The 20,958-nt window shown below is 38.1% G+C and overlaps 5 protein-coding genes across 5 annotated transcripts in view; 2 read left to right on the top strand and 3 right to left on the bottom strand.

Annotated features, from left to right (window-relative positions):
* Positions 1–435: 435 nt before the first annotated feature.
* On the bottom strand, positions 436–1,587 carry LOC116286937 (low molecular weight phosphotyrosine protein phosphatase-like). Its single transcript, XM_031693531.1, has one exon. The coding sequence runs from the start codon at positions 1,580–1,582 to the stop codon at positions 1,115–1,117; it is 468 nt and encodes a 155-aa protein (XP_031549391.1). The 5' UTR covers positions 1,583–1,587; the 3' UTR covers positions 436–1,114.
* Positions 1,588–1,997: 410 nt separating this feature from the next.
* Positions 1,998–20,958, top strand: part of LOC116291445 (histone acetyltransferase KAT2A) — a 28,792-nt gene continuing 9,831 nt past the window's right edge. The window contains exons 1-8 of the mRNA XM_089035080.1: positions 1,998–2,212; positions 3,396–3,571; positions 4,259–4,445; positions 5,135–5,316; positions 6,249–6,440; positions 7,750–7,905; positions 8,728–8,804; positions 20,907–20,958. The exon at positions 20,907–20,958 is cut by the window's right edge and continues 23 nt beyond it. Coding sequence (XP_088891206.1) covers positions 2,015–2,212; positions 3,396–3,571; positions 4,259–4,445; positions 5,135–5,316; positions 6,249–6,440; positions 7,750–7,905; positions 8,728–8,804; positions 20,907–20,958 — 1,220 coding nt within the window. The 5' untranslated portion in view covers positions 1,998–2,014. The remainder of the gene's footprint in view (positions 2,213–3,395; positions 3,572–4,258; positions 4,446–5,134; positions 5,317–6,248; positions 6,441–7,749; positions 7,906–8,727; positions 8,805–20,906) is intronic.
* Positions 10,412–19,474, bottom strand: LOC148908675 (uncharacterized). Its single transcript, XM_089035227.1, has 4 exons — positions 19,093–19,474; positions 14,151–14,271; positions 12,070–13,785; positions 10,412–11,688 (listed from the first exon to the last, which is right to left on the bottom strand). Exons 1-4 carry the CDS (start codon positions 19,472–19,474, stop codon positions 10,467–10,469), a joined length of 3,441 nt encoding a protein of 1,146 aa, XP_088891353.1. The 3' UTR covers positions 10,412–10,466.
* Positions 14,599–17,181, top strand: LOC148908677 (uncharacterized). The gene is made up of 4 exons (XM_089035082.1): positions 14,599–15,128; positions 15,423–15,571; positions 15,658–15,858; positions 16,256–17,181. Exons 1-4 carry the CDS (start codon positions 15,037–15,039, stop codon positions 16,420–16,422), a joined length of 609 nt encoding a protein of 202 aa, XP_088891208.1. The 5' UTR covers positions 14,599–15,036; the 3' UTR covers positions 16,423–17,181.
* On the bottom strand, positions 16,642–18,092 carry LOC148908676 (uncharacterized). Its single transcript, XM_089035081.1, has 3 exons — positions 17,728–18,092; positions 17,367–17,621; positions 16,642–17,094 (listed from the first exon to the last, which is right to left on the bottom strand). Exons 1-3 carry the CDS (start codon positions 18,018–18,020, stop codon positions 16,884–16,886), a joined length of 759 nt encoding a protein of 252 aa, XP_088891207.1. The 5' UTR covers positions 18,021–18,092; the 3' UTR covers positions 16,642–16,883.

The following is a 20,958-nucleotide window of genomic DNA, read 5'->3' as shown; positions in this document are numbered from 1 at the left end:
AAATATTCTGAGCGTTTGATGGCTATTCTTCTCTTCGTGGATTGATACGGGTTTTAGAACAATTTTCGGTGAATTTGCGTTGATTACCCCGTAAGACGATCATGATCCTTTGCGTTTAAATAGTAGATTGTTGAAGATTGTTTTGATGTGACGTCATAGTGAATTAGGGCAATTACTCCCGAGGAGTGTTTTTACTCGAGCAAAGCGAGAATTTGGCGAGCGTTGGGAGCGAGCGACAAATTCGCGAGAAGTCCGTCGTACCCGAGTCAAGATACGCGCACAAAGGGCGGCGGACTTTGTGAAAGTCTATAGAGCCACTGCGAAAGTCTAGAGAATCACGGCTTTCTGTTTTTAGTAAAATTCTAGAAAAACCAATGCATGTATGAAAGACTGATGTTTTTCTTTGAAAAGAGCGATTTCCTCTACAATAAACAATTTACAACACTTATAATTTAATTCTCTTAATTACTGATAAAATGCAAAGAGCCATTGATTCAGGGATTCATTGCCGTGGTACATTCCTAGACTTTTAATTGTAAGGCCTTTGATACTGTAAATCATGAAATCCTGATCAATAAACTATCAAACTATGGAATAAGGGGCATCGCCCTAGTCTGGTTTAAACCCTTTCGTATTAACAGACACAAATATGTATCTATTGGTAACACTAGCTCTGATTACCTTCCTATCCCTGTGGTGTTCCGCAAGGTTCAGTCTTAGGCCCTTTGCTGTTCTTTTGTATATTAATGATTTCTCCAAATCTACAAAATTTTTAGATATGCTTCTACTATTAGACTTCTTTTCATTCTTTAAAAAAAGGTAAAAACCACTGACCCTTCTTTCAACTTATTCTCTTTCAGATCCTGTTTAATAAATATATTTTTTCTCTTTGTATGTGAATGTTTGTGTGTGTTTTTCATTTTCTTTTCTTTAATGTGTGTGGTTTTTAGCGCGCATACATATGAATTAGGGTAGTGAGTGGGTAGTGTTTTCAAAATTGAAACTGAAATTTCAAGTCTTTTTATTATCTTCGCGCATCCATAAAGTAAATGAACAGCAATAAATACCAAAAATAGCCTTAATCCTTGAATTCATTGTCATAGAGAGATATATTTTACTGTTGTTTCTTGAGGAATTCTTCACAGCATCGATAGCAGTGTTTATACATAACTTCAAAGTCTTCTTCATTGCCATAGTAAGGATCTTGGATGATTTCCTCTCCTTTTGGGTCGTAATTACCAAATAACTCAACCTTTGCCGTCGCATCTTTCGGCCTGAAATCATCGAGGTCTTCAACATTACTTTCATCAAAAGCCAAAATCAGCTGAAACTTCCTAAAATCATCAGGACAAACTTGTCTTGCAAGGTGCTCGTTTGGGATGCCGTGGCGTTTTAGAATCGATAGTCCACGAGGGTCGGATCGTTTGCCAACATGCCAGTCCCCGATCCCAGCACTATCAATGATCCATTGACTTTCCTTGCCTTGCTGTTTGACTAAGTATCTTAGTATTGCCTCTGAGGTAGGGGAACGGCAGATATTTCCAAGACATACGAATAATACCGACATCTCTGGGTCCGCCATTTTGAAATCATACAGAAACCACAGGAAACCCAGTATGATTTCCATTACTAGCACTGTGCATTGGTAAGTTTACGAATTTATGAAAGCAAAACTTTTCGTAGTTATTGAAGCCTACTACTTATAAAAAGATTTAATTGAATCAATAAATCAAATTTAAACTTGATTAAATTCAATTAGATAAATTTTGACCCACTCAAAAATATATATATTGATTAATTGTAAGTTCCCTCCATTAATAGCCAAGTCATGCGTTAATAAAGAGGTAAATGATGTTCTATTTCTCTATTGTTTTATTATTTTTGTTTTGTTTTTTGTTTGCTAGTTATTACAACAAATCAAGGTTGCGCTTCCTGTGTGGAAGCGCGCGCATCGAAAGCAATGACTACCGCTGAACTTTTTTGACAATAACAAAAAAGGAAAAAGCATGTAAAGATGGCGGCGACAAGCGACTCTAACACGTCAAATAATACTACCTCTGATCCCTCGAAAAGACCAGGAAATTCACATATGACGCCTTCTGACTTTAGTAGACCTGTTAATCTACAGAGAATCGCCCAAAAGAAAGAACAAGTCAAGTCCTTCACCAGGAGAAAAAAGCTTGAAAAGCTTGGCGTGTATTCAAGCTGTAAGGTAAGCTTAATTGGTCATGAATAATTTATGCCAAAATCTATTAACCTTATCGGGGATTTTCGATAATTATGAGGAATTTATGGGGATCAGTTCGTATTACCTCTTTCTATAGGCAGTCTTGTTATGCTTATTTAAAACTTGATGACAATAAGAAAAAAATTCCCTGAGTTAAGTAAATTAATTTGAATAAGAATTATAAAATAATTGGGATACTACGCGCACTATGATTGGTCGAAAACCATGTTTGATGAGAATATCAAAACACGCTATCATCATTTTAGCATACGCGATTATTGCAACTGTCAGATTTTAATCTATCGTGCACGCTCATTGGTCAGTTTGAATAAGATGGCACATAAGGCGAATTTTATTATACTTTGCTTTAGATCTTTTCGCGCGTTTGTTATTTTATAAAACAGATCAAAAACAGTTTTCCGTGTACTCTGATCAAAACACTTGGGATGTTGGGAGAACACTCGAGAGGTTTCCTACATTCCTCTCGTGTTCTCAGAGTATCAAACACGGAAAACTATTTTTGATCTGTTAAATTTAGCTTAATCATGTTAAGTTCACATAAATTGCTTTCAGATAAAAATGTGTGAGGGTGATGTAGCTCACTTACATGTACATGAATTGGGTCAGACTATCAATAAACTAACCTGTCAGTCATAAGTTACATACATAATATGTAATGTAGAATCCAGGTTATAAGCACCCCTCCCCTCCCCTCCAGTTATAACTCCTTTGATTGTAAGCCCATCTGCCTGCTAACAAAAATTTTTAATAGTTCAGATTTCAACTGTTTTTTCCTCCCTATTAGGCCCCCAATTGTAAGCCTACCTTGCACTCAAAAATCCTTACAAAGTTGTATAAGCCAAGGGCTTGTATAACTGCGATTCAACAGTATGACTTATCAATGACAGTTAAAAAGTCAATATCATTTGACAATCTGTCAGTCAGTCAGTCAGTCAATCAGTCAGTCAGTCAGTCAGTCAGCCAGCCAGCCAGCCAGCCAGCCAGCCAGCCAGTCAGTCAGTCAGTCAGTCAGTCAGTCAGTCAGTCAGTCAGTCAGTCAGTCAGTCAGTCAGTCAGTCAGTCAGTCAGTCAGTCAGTCAATCAGTCAGTCAGCCAATCAGTCAGTCAGCCAATCAGTCAATCAGTTGCATTTTTTTATTTCCACTAGGCTGAGGAATCTTGTAAATGTAATGGTTGGAAAAATCCCAATCCTCCACCAACCCCTCCTCGTCTTGACCTATCTCAACCACTGGCCAGCCTTACTGACCCATGTCGCAGTTGTAACCATCCACTAGGGTCCCATATATCACATCTACAAAGCTTAGAAGAAGATGAACTTGACAGGTGAGACATATCATAAGTATAAAATTAATGTTGGGTCATACAGTACAATCATCTTCACTATTAATTAAACATAATATACTACTAAATTAAAATATGAATTATTATGCCGTAAAATTAAACCATATACAACGAGAAATCTTAATTCTTGGAATCAAGAGTGGTATATAGTGATAATGAGCACCTACCTCTTAACTTTTGGGTCTCATGATTGATTTCATGACTGAGCACCACATGAGAGAGTTTCTGAGGTCTCTCTCTTGATTCAAGGGTTTTTCTCTGGTTCACTAATTTTCCTCACTCTGCAAAACCTAACATACTAAATTCCAATTCAATCCTTGAGTAAGTCATGCCCTGATTGACTGGTTGTTTGAGTTAGCTGTGCCCTGACTTAGATCAGTCCACCCAGAGGTTGTTTTGGGGTTATAATAAAATTAAAAGCCCAGTCTGTGGTTTGATTTTAATGGAAATATCATGAAGGCATAGCAGTCATCTTGGTTTACATCCCAATAGAAGCACATTATTTAGCTAAATGATGATTTTGTTTTTTTACTGTAAATTGGCTAATACATACAGTACCTGGGGGGGGGAGATATATATCACTTGCAAACCATTAATTGACAGCACTGCAATATCAGCAGTTTGGTATGGTCAGGTGATATATTAAAGCTTAGTTCTCTTACCATTCAGGTTGCTCTGCATGGTGGTTGACGTAGAGAACTTATTCATGTGTGTCCACAAAGAAGAAGACCCTGACACTAAACAAGTCTACTTTTACCTCTTCAAACTCCTGAGGAAATGTATTCTTCAGATGTCAAGACCTAAAGTCGAAAGTTCACTTGGTACACCACCTTTTGAGAAACCAAGTATTGCTAAGGTACTGTAAAGGCTTTATGTACTGCACAAGGAATCTTATTATTATAATATATCATGAATACCTCCAGTCAACATCCTTTATATATCAATATAAGACAGTTGTTTATTATTTCTAACATCCCTCCTAAACAAACGTCTTATGATTTCAATGCTGCTTTATTGCATGTAGTTATTGTTTTTGAAAGTAATAAAAAATGTACCAAACAACATTCATCATATCAAAATATTTAAAAAAATATTATTTAATTTATAAATTGCTTGTATGTCTGTTAGGGCTAAAAAAGTAATTGCTGGCCAATGAACAATGTCCATTGAAGAGATAGAAAACAAGTGTTCATGCTGTGTGCAGTGTCATGTGCAGTTATAAAGCAGGTGGGGTTGGCAGAACAAGAGAGAAGTGTAAGGAGAAGCAAGACTCGTAGCAGAGTGCTTCTGGACACTTCTCAAGTGTTCTGCCAATCCCCAAGTGCTTTGTAACTTCACACAGCACAGCAAGCAAATTTTTTATTTCGTTTATATAATACAAATTAGAAATGACACAACTGAAAGTGTGCACATGCTGTTTTCTCTCATAAAGCATGCACTCCCATCAATCAGAAGGCAAGATTTATACCAATTATTATATGATCAAATTTAATGGCACTTGTATGGCATGGGATAACAGTTCAAAAAAATGTGTTGTGTCTTTAGGCTGTCCTTAACTTTGTCCTGCACAAGTTTGGTCACCTTCCCCAGCGAGAATGGCAGATAATGCATGATTTAGCCAAGATGTTCTTACACTGTTTGAATCACTGGAAACTGGAGACTGTATCAATGAAGAAACAACAATCACAAGGGGAGCATATTGCTGCTTATAAGATCAACTACACCAGGTAGAGATTGAAGGCATTGATGCTGATATGGGACCACTAATTTTTTATAGGCATTTGGGGGATGGGGGGGGGGGGGGGGGGGGCATAAAAAATATGGCATTTACCCACCCAAAAATAATTAACTAAATAGAAAATTTATGAAAAAGTTTATCCTGTTTTAATAGGAGGTCATGTAAAAATGATTCAGCTTGGGAAGGGGTCATACATTTTTTTGCTTACAACTCATAAAATCCCACCAGCCCCCCATGCCCATAAAAAAATAAACAGTCCCTAAATGAGGAGACTATGCATGGATGATGATGAAGATGGATGATGTTAATTGTTATTGATATTTTTGTTTATTATGATATATAGTGGGATGAATGGTGGTGATGATGGGTGTTAATGATACTGTATTAATGTCCATGATCATGATAATAATGGTGATGAAGAGTGTTGTAGGGATGGAAATAATATGTTGCAGATAATGATTATACTGTTTTATTAGTGATGATAATAAAATGACTTTCATCGGTATATTTTCTTGAATGTATATCTACATGGCATATTTTACAGCAATGACACTTCAGTCATGAATACTCCAAGTTTTTTTCAGATTATTATTTCCTGATTTTTCTACAGTTTCAAACCTTGCAAAAAAAGCAGCATTGAGTTCAAATATACTGGATGATCAAATTAAATCTTATTTCCAATCAATTGACTCAAGGGATGATTTACAGTATTCACAACTCAATATAAAGTGCCTTTGATTATATCCATATAGAAAGGGCTCTATAATAAATCATAAATCATTATCATTATCACAGTATGCATAATTTTTTTAAAAAGTGTTCAAGGTTTGAGTGTGCTTACTGTAAGAAGTTTTCTTTACACAGTGTAGTTGCCACAAATATTTTAAAGTTAAAAATGATACATTTCTTCTTTCCCTCTAGGTGGCTGTGTTACTGCCATGTACCTGTCTTCTGCGACAGCCTCCCTAAACATGACACAACAACAGTGTTTGGCAGAACCTTACTCCGATCTGTCTTCTCTGTCATGAGAAGGCAGCTGCTTGACAAATTTCGAGCAGAGAAAGACAAGATGCCAGCAGATAAAAGAACCATTGTCCTTACTCATTTTCCAAGGTAAAATCCTTCGCGTAAACTTAGCCTGGGTAGTGACGAGGGGAAGGGAGGGGAGGAGGAAGGAGACAATCTCGTACCCAGAGCCCACGTTCCTCTTGGTCAGTACCGAGAAACGAGAGGCTCTGGTTGTAACTGACTTTTTGAGCATTCCTATTGGTCCGGGAGAAAACAATAGAAAGAGTCGTTCCGGAAATAAAATGTCTAACAGACTCGAAAATATCAAGAAATAAGTGGATTTTTCAAGCACTAAATTAGCTTGGATCGAACTCAAAATTTGCTAGAATCAATCTTTCGCATATCCGAAGTAGATGAGAAGGAGACTGGAATTTAAGCAAATTTTCACGAGGATTAATGCGATTCGAGTTGGCGGCCGATCGCTCTTGCATTTGTCGTGAACTCAAAAAAAACGTTAAAAACTCACAAAATAGCACAAGCAATTAGTACCCGGGGAAAAAATTTACTAAATAAACTTTAAGAAGGCAAAGGATAAATAATGTAACTACTATATTCAAGCTAAAAAGGTCAAAAATGTATTACCGTTTGTTCAAAACAATTTGAATCCTTGAACATCAGGTAACCCAAACATCAGCTTACCTGTGATTAAGGCATGCGCAGTTGAAACTTCCGGTCTGAAATTCACGGAACGGAACCCAACTGAAAATCGGTTACAACCAGAGCCTCTCGTTTCTCGGTACTGACCAAGAGGAACGTGGGCTCTGGGTACGAGATTGGGAAGGAGAGGGAGAAAGGGAGTGGGACTGGGGAGGAGGGAAGAGAAGCCCAAGCTACCAGTTTTTTTTTCTCTATCATTGTTTTCAAGAAGGTTGTTAGCCCATACATTTCACTATGTTTTGATTAAAACGCATGTTTTTACATAATGGCAGTAATGAAATGAAACCTTTCTTTATCAAGGGTAATCCCTTCAATAACCCTAGGAACACTGTTAAATCAATGGGAGCCAATTTTGCAATATTGTACAGGAAATTCATGTTGACATGAAATGACTTCTCCACCTTCCCCTCCCGGATCCTCATAGCAAGGAATTAAGAAAGAAGAGAAAAGGCACACTCAAATAAGTAAGCCAGTTCGGAGTTTAAGAATCGTCATGCGATTTTATCCCTTCTTTCTCACCTTCTTTTGTTTAATTAAGAATAAAAGTAGGATCAAACAAAAGAAGGTGAGAAATTAGGAATAAATTCGCATGCGCACTGAAAACGATTTTTAAACTCTGCACTGGCTTATTGAACTTGAGGTAGGGGCCAGTCAGGGCATTTGTCACCAACAGTTTTGTTTTTCATATTTAATGCAGATTCTTGTCGATGCTTGAGGAGGAAGTCTATGGAGAGAATTCACCAATCTGGGACGATGACTTTGCTGTTCCCCAGTCAATATCAATCAACTCTTCCCGATCACTCTCACCACTGGTTTCTTTCACCTCACTCACTGATTCCTCGACATCCACCAGGTATGAATTCAAATTCATGAAAGTCCTTCAGTCCTACAGCGCAGCAATTGAGGGATTCCCGCAGGATGGAGCAGGTTTTGCCCACATTATTTGAGGGATTCCCGCAGGATGAAGCAGGTTTTGTTCACAGTAGTTGAGGGATTCCCGCAGGATGGAGCAGGTTTTGCTCCCATTAGTTGAGGGATTCTCACAAGATCTCGAACCACGATACAGCTACAGATATACATACCATCACAGGAGAGAAAATATATTCTCAACCTACTGACGAATTCTCCTCCATACAGTTTATGGAATCCTCATTAGTTGAGGGATTTCTTTGTGAACACAATTGGTACAGCTACAGATATACCTACAAGAACGATAATGCATTATGCAGCACTCAGACTAATTATCTTACATGAACCAGGCCCCCCCCCTCCCCCTATTGCATTTTCCAGGGATTCCTGCAGGATCTCCAATAACAATACTACAAATTGCCATGTGCATAGATCTCTTAGACAAGTACAAAGCACGAAGAACAGAGTTTATAGCATTCATCTTGTTGACATTACTGCTACTTTCAATCTTCTGTGAACTCAGACATTTTAACGGCTTTTCGTAAAAAAAAATTTTTAATGCCGCTAGTCAAAAACATAAAAGGTACTGACTGACTAATTTTGATTGACGGCAGCAAAGAAAAAACAAATTCCAACATGCAGCTCGAACTACTGAGTTTGCCGAGAATATCGAAAACCGCAGTAAAATGATTGATTTAAAAAAATTATCTACCTCCAGTTTCGTTGTGATACACAAGATAATCGTTTTTCCCCCATTGTGTTGCAGTGGTTTAGGTACGACTTCATCCACCACGTCTTCTCCTATTCTTAATTTATCAACTTCGAGTTCTCCAACAATTGAAGGTAATAGGTTGCTATCAATGACGTCACTTCCGGCAATAGCTTCGTTATTAATGGCTTGTAGAATCTTGGAGGTTGATTTGATCTCTTGTTTTCTGGTTTCATGTCGTAGAAATAGTCAAATACAATAAATTGAGGACTTATTTTGACATGTTTTGACTTAACATCCGCTAGTTGCCCCTCAGTCAACCGCTTGTTTGCCCCCCAGTCAACCCCAAAGAGTCACGTGATTGATAATAAGCAAAAGAGTTGTATTGTATTTAAGTGGCACTCCCGCTAAGAGCGGTCCGGTGAATTTGGGTTCGCAAAATCGATTCTCTTTATTTTTTGTGAGTGAAAAGCCTTTGGTATACATAAACTAAAAATAAAGTTTTTTTTTTGAAATTATATTTTTGGGCTTCGTTACACGCCAAAACATATTTTGCCCGTGTCTGGCTATTTGGAGAGCTCACTCGATGGTTGCATTTGGGTAAAATTAAGAGAGCTGCCGACTCAAAACTATTATGTATTTCCAAATTTTAGCTACACTGTTAACTTCAGATACTTTTCATCTACTCTTCAAAGAAGATTGAAAGTATTTGGTTGAAACATAAATTTATTGGACTGCCTAAAACACATCCCTGTTTCGAGCTTTCATCGAGGCGTCAAAAATACACTAAAAATATGATGATGTAAAATTTCGAAAAGGGGACCTCAAACTGAGCTAAATTATACTTGGCTTTCAAAATATACTCTTATTTTTACAGGATCAGAAGTGAAACCTGCGGGTATCGAGCGGGTTTTGTCGCGAGCGAAAATTTATCGCGAGCGAAAATTTATCGAAGTCCGTGATCGACAAAATTTGCATATTTCTAACAAATTACGCTGTCGAATTTACATGCGCTTAAAACGATATACGGTAATTCTGGCTAGAAATGTGCCTTAAAATCAGATAACAAATGTCTGAGCTAGTGAAAAATGAAAAGTAAAAAGAGTCTTATCGAAAAATATCATTGTATTTTCTTGAATTTTGCTTACTATTAGACTGTGTTTGCGCGGTGCTTAATAAGAGTTTGAATGTCACGCAACGCACTGGCACATCCGGCGACAATACATAGATTCTGCCTTGTTTTTTTGTGTGTTTTTTTTTTGCTAATATGGTCGTAAACTTCAAAAAAAGAATTCAAAACATCGGCTTAGTTTTATCAAAGTATGGACTAGTTTATTTATCACCTTACGAGTGCGTGACAAGAGAAAGGGGAGGGAAATGACCCTCAAGTTTTCCTCCCTCCGCCAAAATCAACTTCGAAATTCCAATATCATCATGAAACACGGGCCATAGGTTTTTTATTCTTTTTAGGCACTGACTATAAGTGTACCCTGCGTGAATCCCAAAGTAACTGTGCGAGAGAAAAGTCCTGCTGCATGAAGGCTACCCTCGTGAAACAAGGACAGTATCGTAGGGCTCCATGGGAATCGCCCAATAAAATTAAAACTTAAAAAAATTATCCTGTTGAAGTGCAACGAAACCTGTCTTACAGTGAGATAGCTTTGAAATTAGGGGTTGATCATTATCTTTCACAATAGTTACAATTATCATAAATATTCAAAAAACATGTGATCACCATAAATCATCCTACCCCCTCCCCGACAGCGATAAATAATGGCCGCTTAACGTTTATTACTTCATCTTGAACAGCTGCAATCCTTCGCCATGTCACTAATTTTGGTAAGCAGAGTAGCTTTCGTATCTCTGGACTTGTAAGCCAGCTCAAAATGTTCACAGATACTTTTCAAAGTTTTAACGTTGAATTTTGATAAAGAGTTTGATTTGATGTAAGCACAAATGTCGTAACCGTCATAGGTAACAGGGTGTTCCACCCCCAACTGACTCGGCACATCTTTCATTTGTTCATCTCGAATTTCCTCTTCTTGGTATTCTAGCTCCTCTTCCAGCAAATCATCGTCACTGTCTTCTTGCATCGCTTGCTGCTTCCTTCTTGATGCAGATAACCGAGAAAAGAAGGACTTTACTTGCACCTTGGTTAGCCATTCTTCTCTGGTAAACTTTCTTAATCCGTCATCGTTTCTGACTTTTCTCATTTCTTTTGAGACTTCGGCGGGATCGGCTTTTCTTCCTGTAACACCTGCATCAAACTTTGCTGTTAGATACGCTTTTACTTTATCAGAGAACTTCTTACTACTCCTGGGCTTTTGCAAAGCCCACCCAACTTTCTCCAAGGAACTATCATCGGACATAATAGTTTCGTTGAAGGCTTGCTTTTTCTCAACTTTGTCGGATAGAGTTGAAAACTTGAGCGCCCACTCCCTGCGTAGCTGGTCATATAAATTTTCCTGTTTTTTTACGGCCGTGGTATTATGCTGTCCAAAGTTCATGTGGTCTTGCAGCTCATCCCAAGTCGTGAAAGATAAGGAGCAACAGGGCTCTTTACATTCAAGTAAGATCTCTTCGTCTGTGTCGCTGGTAGGTATATCCTGCGACCGTTTCATCAGCCTCGGTTCCATTCTAAAAAACCCTTGATCTCCCACTACGCTTAGTGTAACGTCAGACTGATACTGTACGTTTAACTCTGACCATGTAACAACTTTCCCTGAGCCTATGCCGTACGCCTTGGACATGCAAAGGTCTTTCTTGTCATATGAGAAGTTGTGGAATGCGCTAAAGTTGTTGATTCGGTTGACCTTAATTTCCTGCGGGGCGATATCTCCGAGGTCGCATACAGCTGCTGTTGTTCCCTTGACCGGTCTCGCTATTAGGGCTTCATACATATCTGACGATGACATGATGTCATGACCCTCATCGCAGTATCTTCTCATCGCACCTTTCAGGGGGCTGATTATCCTATCACATATATCTTTTCCGTACTGTGGTTCGGAAAAGTCGTACCTATAAATACATAAAAGAAAAAATAAGAAAAACTATTCAAAATGTAGAAGTTCTCAGTTTCTTTATACCAAAAATGCACTAATCCATTTATGCAGCGCAGTTACTCAAAAACTTAGGTCTTTTAACATTTAAATTGATTGTATACTGTTTTTCCAAAAGCGTGTGAGAAAAGTCAGATGTATTATAAAATCGATAAGAAATCCTCCTTAGCTTTCTAGCTGATATCTTATTAACTAGTTTTACGCATTTGCAAGAAATAGAAAAAAATAGTTTGTCATGTATTTGTTAATGAGAATGTAATCACTTACGAAACGAGTACCATGCATATTATGCCGCAAAAAAAAAAAAAGTTCGGTCTAAACACGTTTTTGTTTTGTCTACCTTATTATTTGTATTCCAGTATTCTTGACAAGGTCCTTTAAAGCAGCAACCAAATTGTTATTATGGTAGCAGCCAGCACCATCTGATCGTAAGTAGGCCTTGTTGATATGCGGCTGAGTTTGTTTCGATGTATTTAGAAGGTGAGTTAGAATTGCGCTAACAGTGTAGCAGTCCTGAGAACAGTTGTCCAGAAGGTGTACATAGGAGGCAATCTGCAGGTCATTAGTGGTACTGGATTTGGAGACGACGCAACTCACATGCCAACTCATTCCGCGTTTGCCGTACCACTCGCACTGTTTCTCTCGATACTTCATTTGGGTGAATTTCATAGCCCAGTCCATCAAGATGAAGACAGCGTCCTGTGGTAACGATTTCAACACATCTTCCTTGGCCACATCTTGGTTCTCCGCTCTCAATATATGTGCCTTCCACTGTAGAATCATATCTCGTGCTTGACGGGCATCATGTAGAAGGTCTTGTTGCTGCTCTTCACTGTAAAAATCCAATTCCGATGATTGAATTTGCGTCAAAATGGAAAGCAATGTAGTCTTCAAAGCTTCGCAACTGTCGCAAGTCACACAGTGTTCATGATCGCACGACTTCTTTAACTCCGAGCATTTGATGTCACTGAGGGCATGTTGTCGGCAGTGGTCAGCGCAAGAGCTCGTGTCTTCCCTACAGTGTGCTCTGTATTCCGTCTTAAGATAACGCTTTCCTGACTTTAGGTTCTTTCGGACGTTATCGCACCAGTCGTGCTTTGCGCCGATATTCTCCAATATTTCAATGACTTTGTGCATCGTCTCAAAACTATCAGCACCACTAGTGGCGATGTTGTCTAGGCCTTGGAGAGACTTTCTTTGTGAGGCTTCGCGAACTTTCAATATTCTGTACAGCGTGGAGGTTCCCAGAGGTTGAAATTCTTCCTCTATGCACTGTTTGAGATAAAGCTCAATCATAGTTGATCTGCCTACTCTTCGCACGACATTCGGCATCACCAGCTGCTCACCAGATTCTAGTTTAAGCTTTCTTATGCCATACGCCACATCCTGATAGAAATAGGGCTGGTCTATATATGACAGAAAGTGGCTGAGCTTCGTTACATCGATTCGTACTCTGTGGAAGGTCTTTTTCTCAACTGCCATGCCAACACCAACAGCTTTTGCATGTGCTCTGGCCTTCTTAATCTGACGATCACTCAGTTTCTCGAATGAAGAGTGAATGTTCTTCAGGTCATCAGATGAATATTTGGATGCGTAAATGCTCAAAATCTGCGTTTTGAGATTTTTCGTTGGCGCATGCTTATACGCAGTAGTGAGTAACTCGATTTCACTGTCTGTGCTCAATGATCGTTTAAACGATGTGAGGAGTTGTTCACTAGCATTTGGGGCGATGACTTTACATATGGCCTGACATGCCTCATTGACCATTTCTTCACACAACATCTTTTCTCTTTTTGTAGCCACTTCCCATTCGGATTTAAGCCTGAATGTAAGTGGTTCAATGGCCTTCAGATCAGATAAAGCAGCGATATGAGCCATTGCGTCATTGTATACTTGAAGTGTATTTTGCTGGTCAGGCTCTTCATCTGAGTTGTCTTCATATTCCTGTGCGCGACAATGTCCAGGTGTCCACTTAGGGTCCGCTAACTGACTTGATACTACAGGAGTTCCTGGAGGAAATTCTGCCATTGCTTGCATTGCGCTTTGTTTGCTTTTCCTAAAAATCCAACACAGAGACAAACGTTTAATATTAAACGTGAAGTACGAATGGAAGAGAATCGAAACTTCCAATAGTTGAGTGAAAAACTGCCGGTTTTGATCATTGCGAATAACCCGCTATTTCGACCTTTTTTGTATATCCATTTATTTGACCGATTAGTAGGTTTACACTAAAACAATTAGACCCGCAGCCCTTATGGTTTACGAGTCAATAGCCTTCTGCCTAATGGGCTATCGACTCGTAGACCATTCAGGCTGCGGGCCTAGTCGTTAAGTTTTATACGTTCAGTCTTGGACCAAAAAAAAATCAAAGGTTAATCTGCAGGATGGAACATGCTGGTAAGTTACAGTTAACGAGCATACCTTGGTAAAAGAAGAGCTGCCGGTTTATCTTGGTTATCTTCTGTAGCTTGGTCCTCGAGTAGCCATTTCCACTCTTGCTTCAGCTTTTCGTTATGGGATTTTCTACAGCTGTTGCAAATTGCTAGAGAATAGCATTTCAAAATAGCCTTAATGTTTTTATTCATTATCGCATGCAACTCCCCACTCACCCGCCACCATCTAGGTTAAATAAAATCAATTAGTTTAATTACTTATGATAATAAGTAATTAAAAATTAACTAATTAATATTATCACCTAGTACGTGCTCAAAACTCCAGCAGACAAAATCTCATGGGCGTAGCGAGGGTTAGATGTCAGGAAAAGGGGACGAGGGGGGAAAACCACCCCCCAATAGGTTTAAAGTGTATATCAGGTCTATAATTTTTTTACGGTTTTGTCATCTCTAGATGACATAGATAAATATTCCAAAAAAAATTTTCGATTTCGAATTTTTTTCACCTCGAAATCAGCCTTCAAAGTTAGATTTCTGGCGACGCCCAGTCGTGTTGGCCGTGTTTTGGGAGACGCTAATGGACTGGCACTAGTTTTTCTGTGACGTAAATTCGGTGACACAGTTTAGATCGGCCTTTCGAAGTATTGTAAATATGCCTAGTAGGTGCGTGGTTGGAGGGTGTTCAAATATAACGAAGAAAGGCATAAAACTTCATACGATCCCTTATTTTAATGATGACCGACCAATAGCAAAGGCTAGAAGGAAAAGATGGGTCGATTTTGTGTTGAAAAGACGAGCAAAATGGACGCCTACGGCGACTTCGGCAATATGCTCGGAGCACTTTTCTCCAGAGGACTACAGTCAGCGTTACTCTTTCGGAGAAGACGACAGAAAGCTGGCACACTTAGTAAGGGATGAGACCGGAATTGTGTCATACCCAAAACTTTACCCAGTTCCATCGACTAGTTCAGCTGAAGCCAACAATTCTCAAAGAAATCGCCGAAAGGTAAGTCGTCGATTGATAATAAAAAAATGTCACACATATTGGACTATATGCCCCAACTGTAGCACTATCGTTTGTTTACTATATAGATTTTTCTAATATTATAATCATAGTATTATTCTCATATAAAAGCTATCAAGAAATAAGACATAAATGCATGACTAAATATTTGCATTCTTGCAAAAACTTGAATTGCAATATGCAAAATAAAGAAACAAATGAAATCAAACTAAGATATTCGAATAATAAGAATAATAATTTGTTATAATCATTCTCTTTGTTTTCTTTCCTTCCAAGACAAATACTTGCTGTAAGCCACTTCAACTACAATATCATTAGAGAGACAAAAAAGAAGCCAGATGGATCAGACCAAGTGAGATTTATTTATCCGAAGTTTAAAAATGGGGAGGCTACTGTAAGAGATGTGAGAATAAAACCAGATTATGGTAAGAATTGCTATTTCGGCACATCTGATTTAACAAAAAGTCAAAAAATACTTGTATACATGTTATTGTTTATCTTTTATCAATAGGGTATGTGGAAGAGATATACATCACTTTTCTCGAAGCATTGCAGAAAGAAGACATGTTAAGAGAGGCACAGAAAGAATTAAAAGAAATGACCCCACCATCAATGAACACGATGCTGGTAAAAGAAAGTAAAACTGTGGCTTTGGAAAAAAAGGAAAAAAGAAAGAGTATGGTTGTAGACAATGTACCACCCACAACACCATGTGAGTAGGATGTTATTTCCCATTGATGTTTCTAAGTTTGAAGAGTGCCATCATCATACCTGTGAAATTTGCTTAGCTGAATAGCACTGAATAGTGCTAACCAAACAAAAGAAAACAAATGAATTTGTGCTAATTATTACTACTATTTAGATTTTGTACTATTTCACTGGTTATACTGACTGCACTCTGTTTCAGTGTTCAAATATCACCAAGTCCTTATTCAGTGCTTTCACTATAGATCTTTCTTCATAATTAGACTGTTGTGTCTAAGTCATGAAGGTTTATTTCTAATATGTTGAATAATCTAACAGTCATAACATAATAGAAGTATAATATAAACTAACAATTTTGTCATCAACTATTCACTTCATGCTAATTTGTGCATTACTTTTATCAGTATCACAGGTACTTGAACAAGAAGCCAAAGCTGCCGAAATTAAGAAAACAAAGAAGATTGGAGAAGGCAGGATAGAGAAATCAATCCCTCATTGCACTCATTGCAAGAATCCCATGAAAGGACACAAGAATGTGAAAGACTGCCCTAAAAACCAGAAAAGCAGTTAATACTCTCTTGCTTTTAGAGTGAAGTTACTAAACCCGTGAAATAGAAATTACAGCTGTACTTGTTAAGGTGTAATAGTCAAATAGACACAAAAGAAAACAATGGCATTAGAGTCTCAGTGCTAAGGTGTATTAGTCTACTATCCATTTCACTGGTTTAGTGACTTCACTCTTATATTAATATGTAGAAATGTATCATTTTGTAATACTTTTTACAATTAATTATTTTATAATTTTTTATTATAGTTGTAAGTGCAATACAAAGTGACAAATACAAAACAACCCTCATAAAGGCAATTTGAGTCATTTCTATTAGACCCATGATACAAAGTTGTATAATTAGTGAGGAGAGTCGAAGTAAAACAAAAGAAAACAGTGAATATCTACTACTATGTAGTGCAATTTTTTTCATGCTTCGAGTAAAATCACTCTAATGCAATGTTCTGTTTATAATATAATATGTATCACTCGTTATCTTCGTATCCACAAAAATCGGTGCTAGGAAACTGTTTTCTTATCGAGTGGTATGCACAAGCAGGCAGTGGGATTCTCTTGGATCCTCCTCCTTGATAACCATGACAAGCACAAGCAGGCAGTGGGATTCTCTTGGATCCTCCTCCTTGATAACCATGAACCAATTGGGTGAATTCCCTGTAAGCTGTTGCACGGAGAAGCCTAAAATATGAAATGATAATTTGTTAGTATATAAACTTATCAAACAAACAAGAATATATTCTTGAAATAAACAACTGTCAGTTACAATTGCTATTTACATCATTATCATGGAAATAAGTAATACTTTAAAACGGCATGGTATGACTTGTAAAGCACGTGAACAGTAAAAGATATAAGAAAATAAGGAAGAAAACATTAGTCATAGTTATCTTACTTGTTCTGGGCCCATGTAATTAAAACTAAGCTTAGAAGAAAAAAAAGGATTTACTCACTCTTCTTCACTGCCAGTTTGTCTATACTTATATCCGTCGATAGTGCGGTACTTGGCACATGATGAACGTAGGGACCAGCGATTTAAACAAACAGGCTCAAACCCTGGATGTAAGGTCACACAAATGGGAGGTACTTCCAATTCTTCGAGCACTTCGGAAGACTTCAGTGACTCGAGACAACCCTCTATTTCGTGACAGCAATTACACTCTTGAGGTTTTTGAAGTAAGTCTTTCTTGCAATGACCGCATCTACACCTAAAAGAGGAAACGTTTAGATTTGCGAGTTAGTAAAAAAATCAAAACGAAACTAAATATTTTGCAAAAAGAGTGAGCTTGTAGCTAGATCTTGATAGTTACGTACCAAGCGCTATTCGGCGTGACGCCATCAAATCTTTCTTGAAGCTTTTCATTTCTCTTCTCGATCTTTGAAATTTCTTCGTTATATTCACTGAGCCAGTCCGCATCAGCAAGTGGTTCTGAAGAATATGGTCCTACCAATTCGTGAGATTCAGACCTGGGGTAGCTATCATCTGACTCGTGTGTTTCAGCATGTTGATGGCATTCGTCCTCTATTTCTCCATCCTCTTCCTCTGAATATATACTTGAAATCTCGCTTTCAGAGCTGCAATCACTCCCGTAATAGTTCGTAGCCATCTTGTGAAATTATATATTGAAATTTATGTTTTTTGAAGGAATGAAAGTCACTAACGGGTCAATGTTTACAATACTTTGTCTACTCGTATCCTTGACAATCGCTTTTCTCGGTTCTCGAATTTACGTCACTAGTTACCAGTCTCCTAAAACACGGCCAACACGACTGGGCGTCGCCAGAAATCTAACTTTGAAGGCTGATTTCGAGGTGAAAAAAATTCGAAATCGAAAAATTTTTTTGGGAATATTTATTTATATCATCTAGAGATGCCAAAACCGTAAAAAAATTCTAGACCTGATATACACTTTAAAAATCGTACATTCTTTTTTCCCTTTCCCTTTTTTGTGAAAGATAGTTATTTTCACTTCTATTGATTTCATAGTTTTTCTTTAATGAGAATGCAATTTATTGTTTTGCACCCCAGCACCAGATTTCATTAATTCATGCGGGATTCCTGTGGAAATGGCGCTACTCGCACCGGTGCAATCTCGTACCCAGAGCCTGCGTTTTTGATCGGAAGTAAACACAGAACTCTGTTTGAAAGCAGGTTTGAAAGTATGATTTTTATTGATTATGTTTCACTTCCGGAAAGCTGCGCATGCGCCAAAAATGGATTATGCCAGAGCCCTCGTTTTTCGCCGCACGCCGAAAGAAACGGACGCAGGCTCTGGGTACGAGATTGGCACCGGTGGCATGCACTGCTAATGCGCCGCCTCTCACCAATGCGGCCCGAGTTCGAGTCCTGCCGATCCCGATGTCGTATGTGAGTAGAGTTGATTGTTGGTTCTCTCCTGTGCTTCGAGGGTTTTTCTCCGAGTTCTCCGGTTTTCTTCCCTCCTCAAAAATCAAACTCTAAATTCTAATTCGATCTCCGGGCTATCACTTAGTTTGGAGCCTAGCTCTGTTGTTATTGTCCCACGCTGTGATACAACAGCTAAAGCTAGTAGATATTACGCCACTGCTAAGTGTAAAATGTCAAAAGTCAGTCTTAGCTGAACTGCAGGTGCACGAACCTTAAAAAAACTGAACTAAATAAATCAAAATTAATTTAAAATAAAAGAGGAAAGTACTCACGTGACCCTATAGGAATAATGACGCCAAAGACCTCATTTACTTCCTTGACCATTCTTAAGGTAAAGGCTCGATCACCTTTGGCCCTCTCATGCTTTCCCTTGTGCTGGGGATGCTGGCATACTGTTCTTTCTCTCCAGTAGAAACCAAGATTGCTACGATGTCTCGGGCACACTAACATTTTCTCTATTTGCTGTGTTGTTATATTTAGAAATCCCGCTCGCAACAAAATCAATTCGCATTCCGTGACATGTTCCTTGAACAAGTGAAACCTTCTTAAGTGAGCTGAAACATCCCGCTGGCAACTGCTTAGAAATTCCAGCTCAAATTGACCCATAAATTCTCCACATCCACCTTTGTCTTTGAAGGACATAAAGCAAGCCATACTTGTTGGTGATCTTTATTTCACACTTATAGTAACTCGGGGAATATTCGGGACGTTTGGCGCCACCTGTCATTCACATTTTTCCCCCTTTCCCTTGTCACGCACTCATAAGGTGATAAATAAACTAGTCCATACTTTGATAAAACTAAGCCGATGTTTTGAATTCTTTTTTTGAAGTTTACGACCATATTAGCAAAAAAAAAAACACACACACAAAAACAAGGCAGAATCTATGTATTGTCGCCGGATGTGCCAGTGCGTTGCGTGACATTCAAACTCTTATTAAGCACCGCGCAAACACAGTCTAATAGTAAGCAAAATTCAAGAAAATACAATGATATTTTTCGATAAGACTCTTTTTACTTTTCATTTTTCACTAGCTCAGACATTTGTTATCTGATTTTAAGGCACATTTCTAGCCAGAATTACCGTATATCGTTTTAAGCGCATGTAAATTCGACAGCGTAATTTGTTAGAAATATGCAAATTTTGTCGATCACGGACTTCGATAAATTTTCGCTCGCGACAAAACCCGCTCGATACCCGCAGGTTTCACTTCTGATCCTGTAAAAATAAGAGTATATTTTGAAAGCCAAGTATAATTTAGCTCAGTTTGAGGTCCCCTTTTCGAAATTTTACATCATCATATTTTTAGTGTATTTTTGACGCCTCGATGAAAGCTCGAAACAGGGATGTGTTTTAGGCAGTCCAATAAATTTATGTTTCAACCAAATACTTTCAATCTTCTTTGAAGAGTAGATGAAAAGTATCTGAAGTTAACAGTGTAGCTAAAATTTGGAAATACATAATAGTTTTGAGTCGGCAGCTCTCTTAATTTTACCCAAATGCAACCATCGAGTGAGCTCTCCAAATAGCCAGACACGGGCAAAATATGTTTTGGCGTGTAACGAAGCCCAAAAATATAATTTCAAAAAAAAAACTTTATTTTTAGTTTATGTATACCAAAGGCTTTTCACTCACAAAAAATAAAGAGAATCGATTTTGCGAACCCAAATTCACCGGACCGCTCTTAGCGGGAGTGCCACTTAAATTTTCTCTTAGAGTGGAATAAGAACGGCTATTGACGAATTCAAAGTTTTATAAATATAAGTTTTATAGAGGCTTATACCACTTTGGTAGTGTTCTTCCACTGTCCCTATTATGAAAATCATTAGCTATGATTTTCCCTCCTCGGATAATGTAGCAAGCCTCGGCCCACTTCCGCTGGTTCAACCTCTGCTTCCGACCAATTGATGTCATATCCACAGCTATACCATACGTTTTTGTTGTTTTTTTTTTAATTTTTTTTTTTTTTTTACAGTCATACGATATTTTGTCTAATGCCTTTACAACTAGAACTAGTTACTAGAACACTAATATTAAGTTAGTCAGATTTAACTAACTGAATGGTTAATATATGTTATACATTTAGAGCTCAGTGGGATCAAGCGACCTCATGAAGATGACGATGATGCTGAAACTTC

Source organism: Actinia tenebrosa, unplaced genomic scaffold, assembly GCF_029948245.1.
Source record: "Actinia tenebrosa isolate PJP-AT-01 unplaced genomic scaffold, QUT_ActTen_1.0 PGA_scaffold3__52_contigs__length_22856419, whole genome shotgun sequence".
Classification (NCBI taxonomy): Eukaryota; Metazoa; Cnidaria; class Anthozoa; order Actiniaria; family Actiniidae; genus Actinia; species Actinia tenebrosa.
Note: the sequence above shows the minus strand (reverse complement) of the source record. Positions and strands in the feature narration are given on the sequence as shown.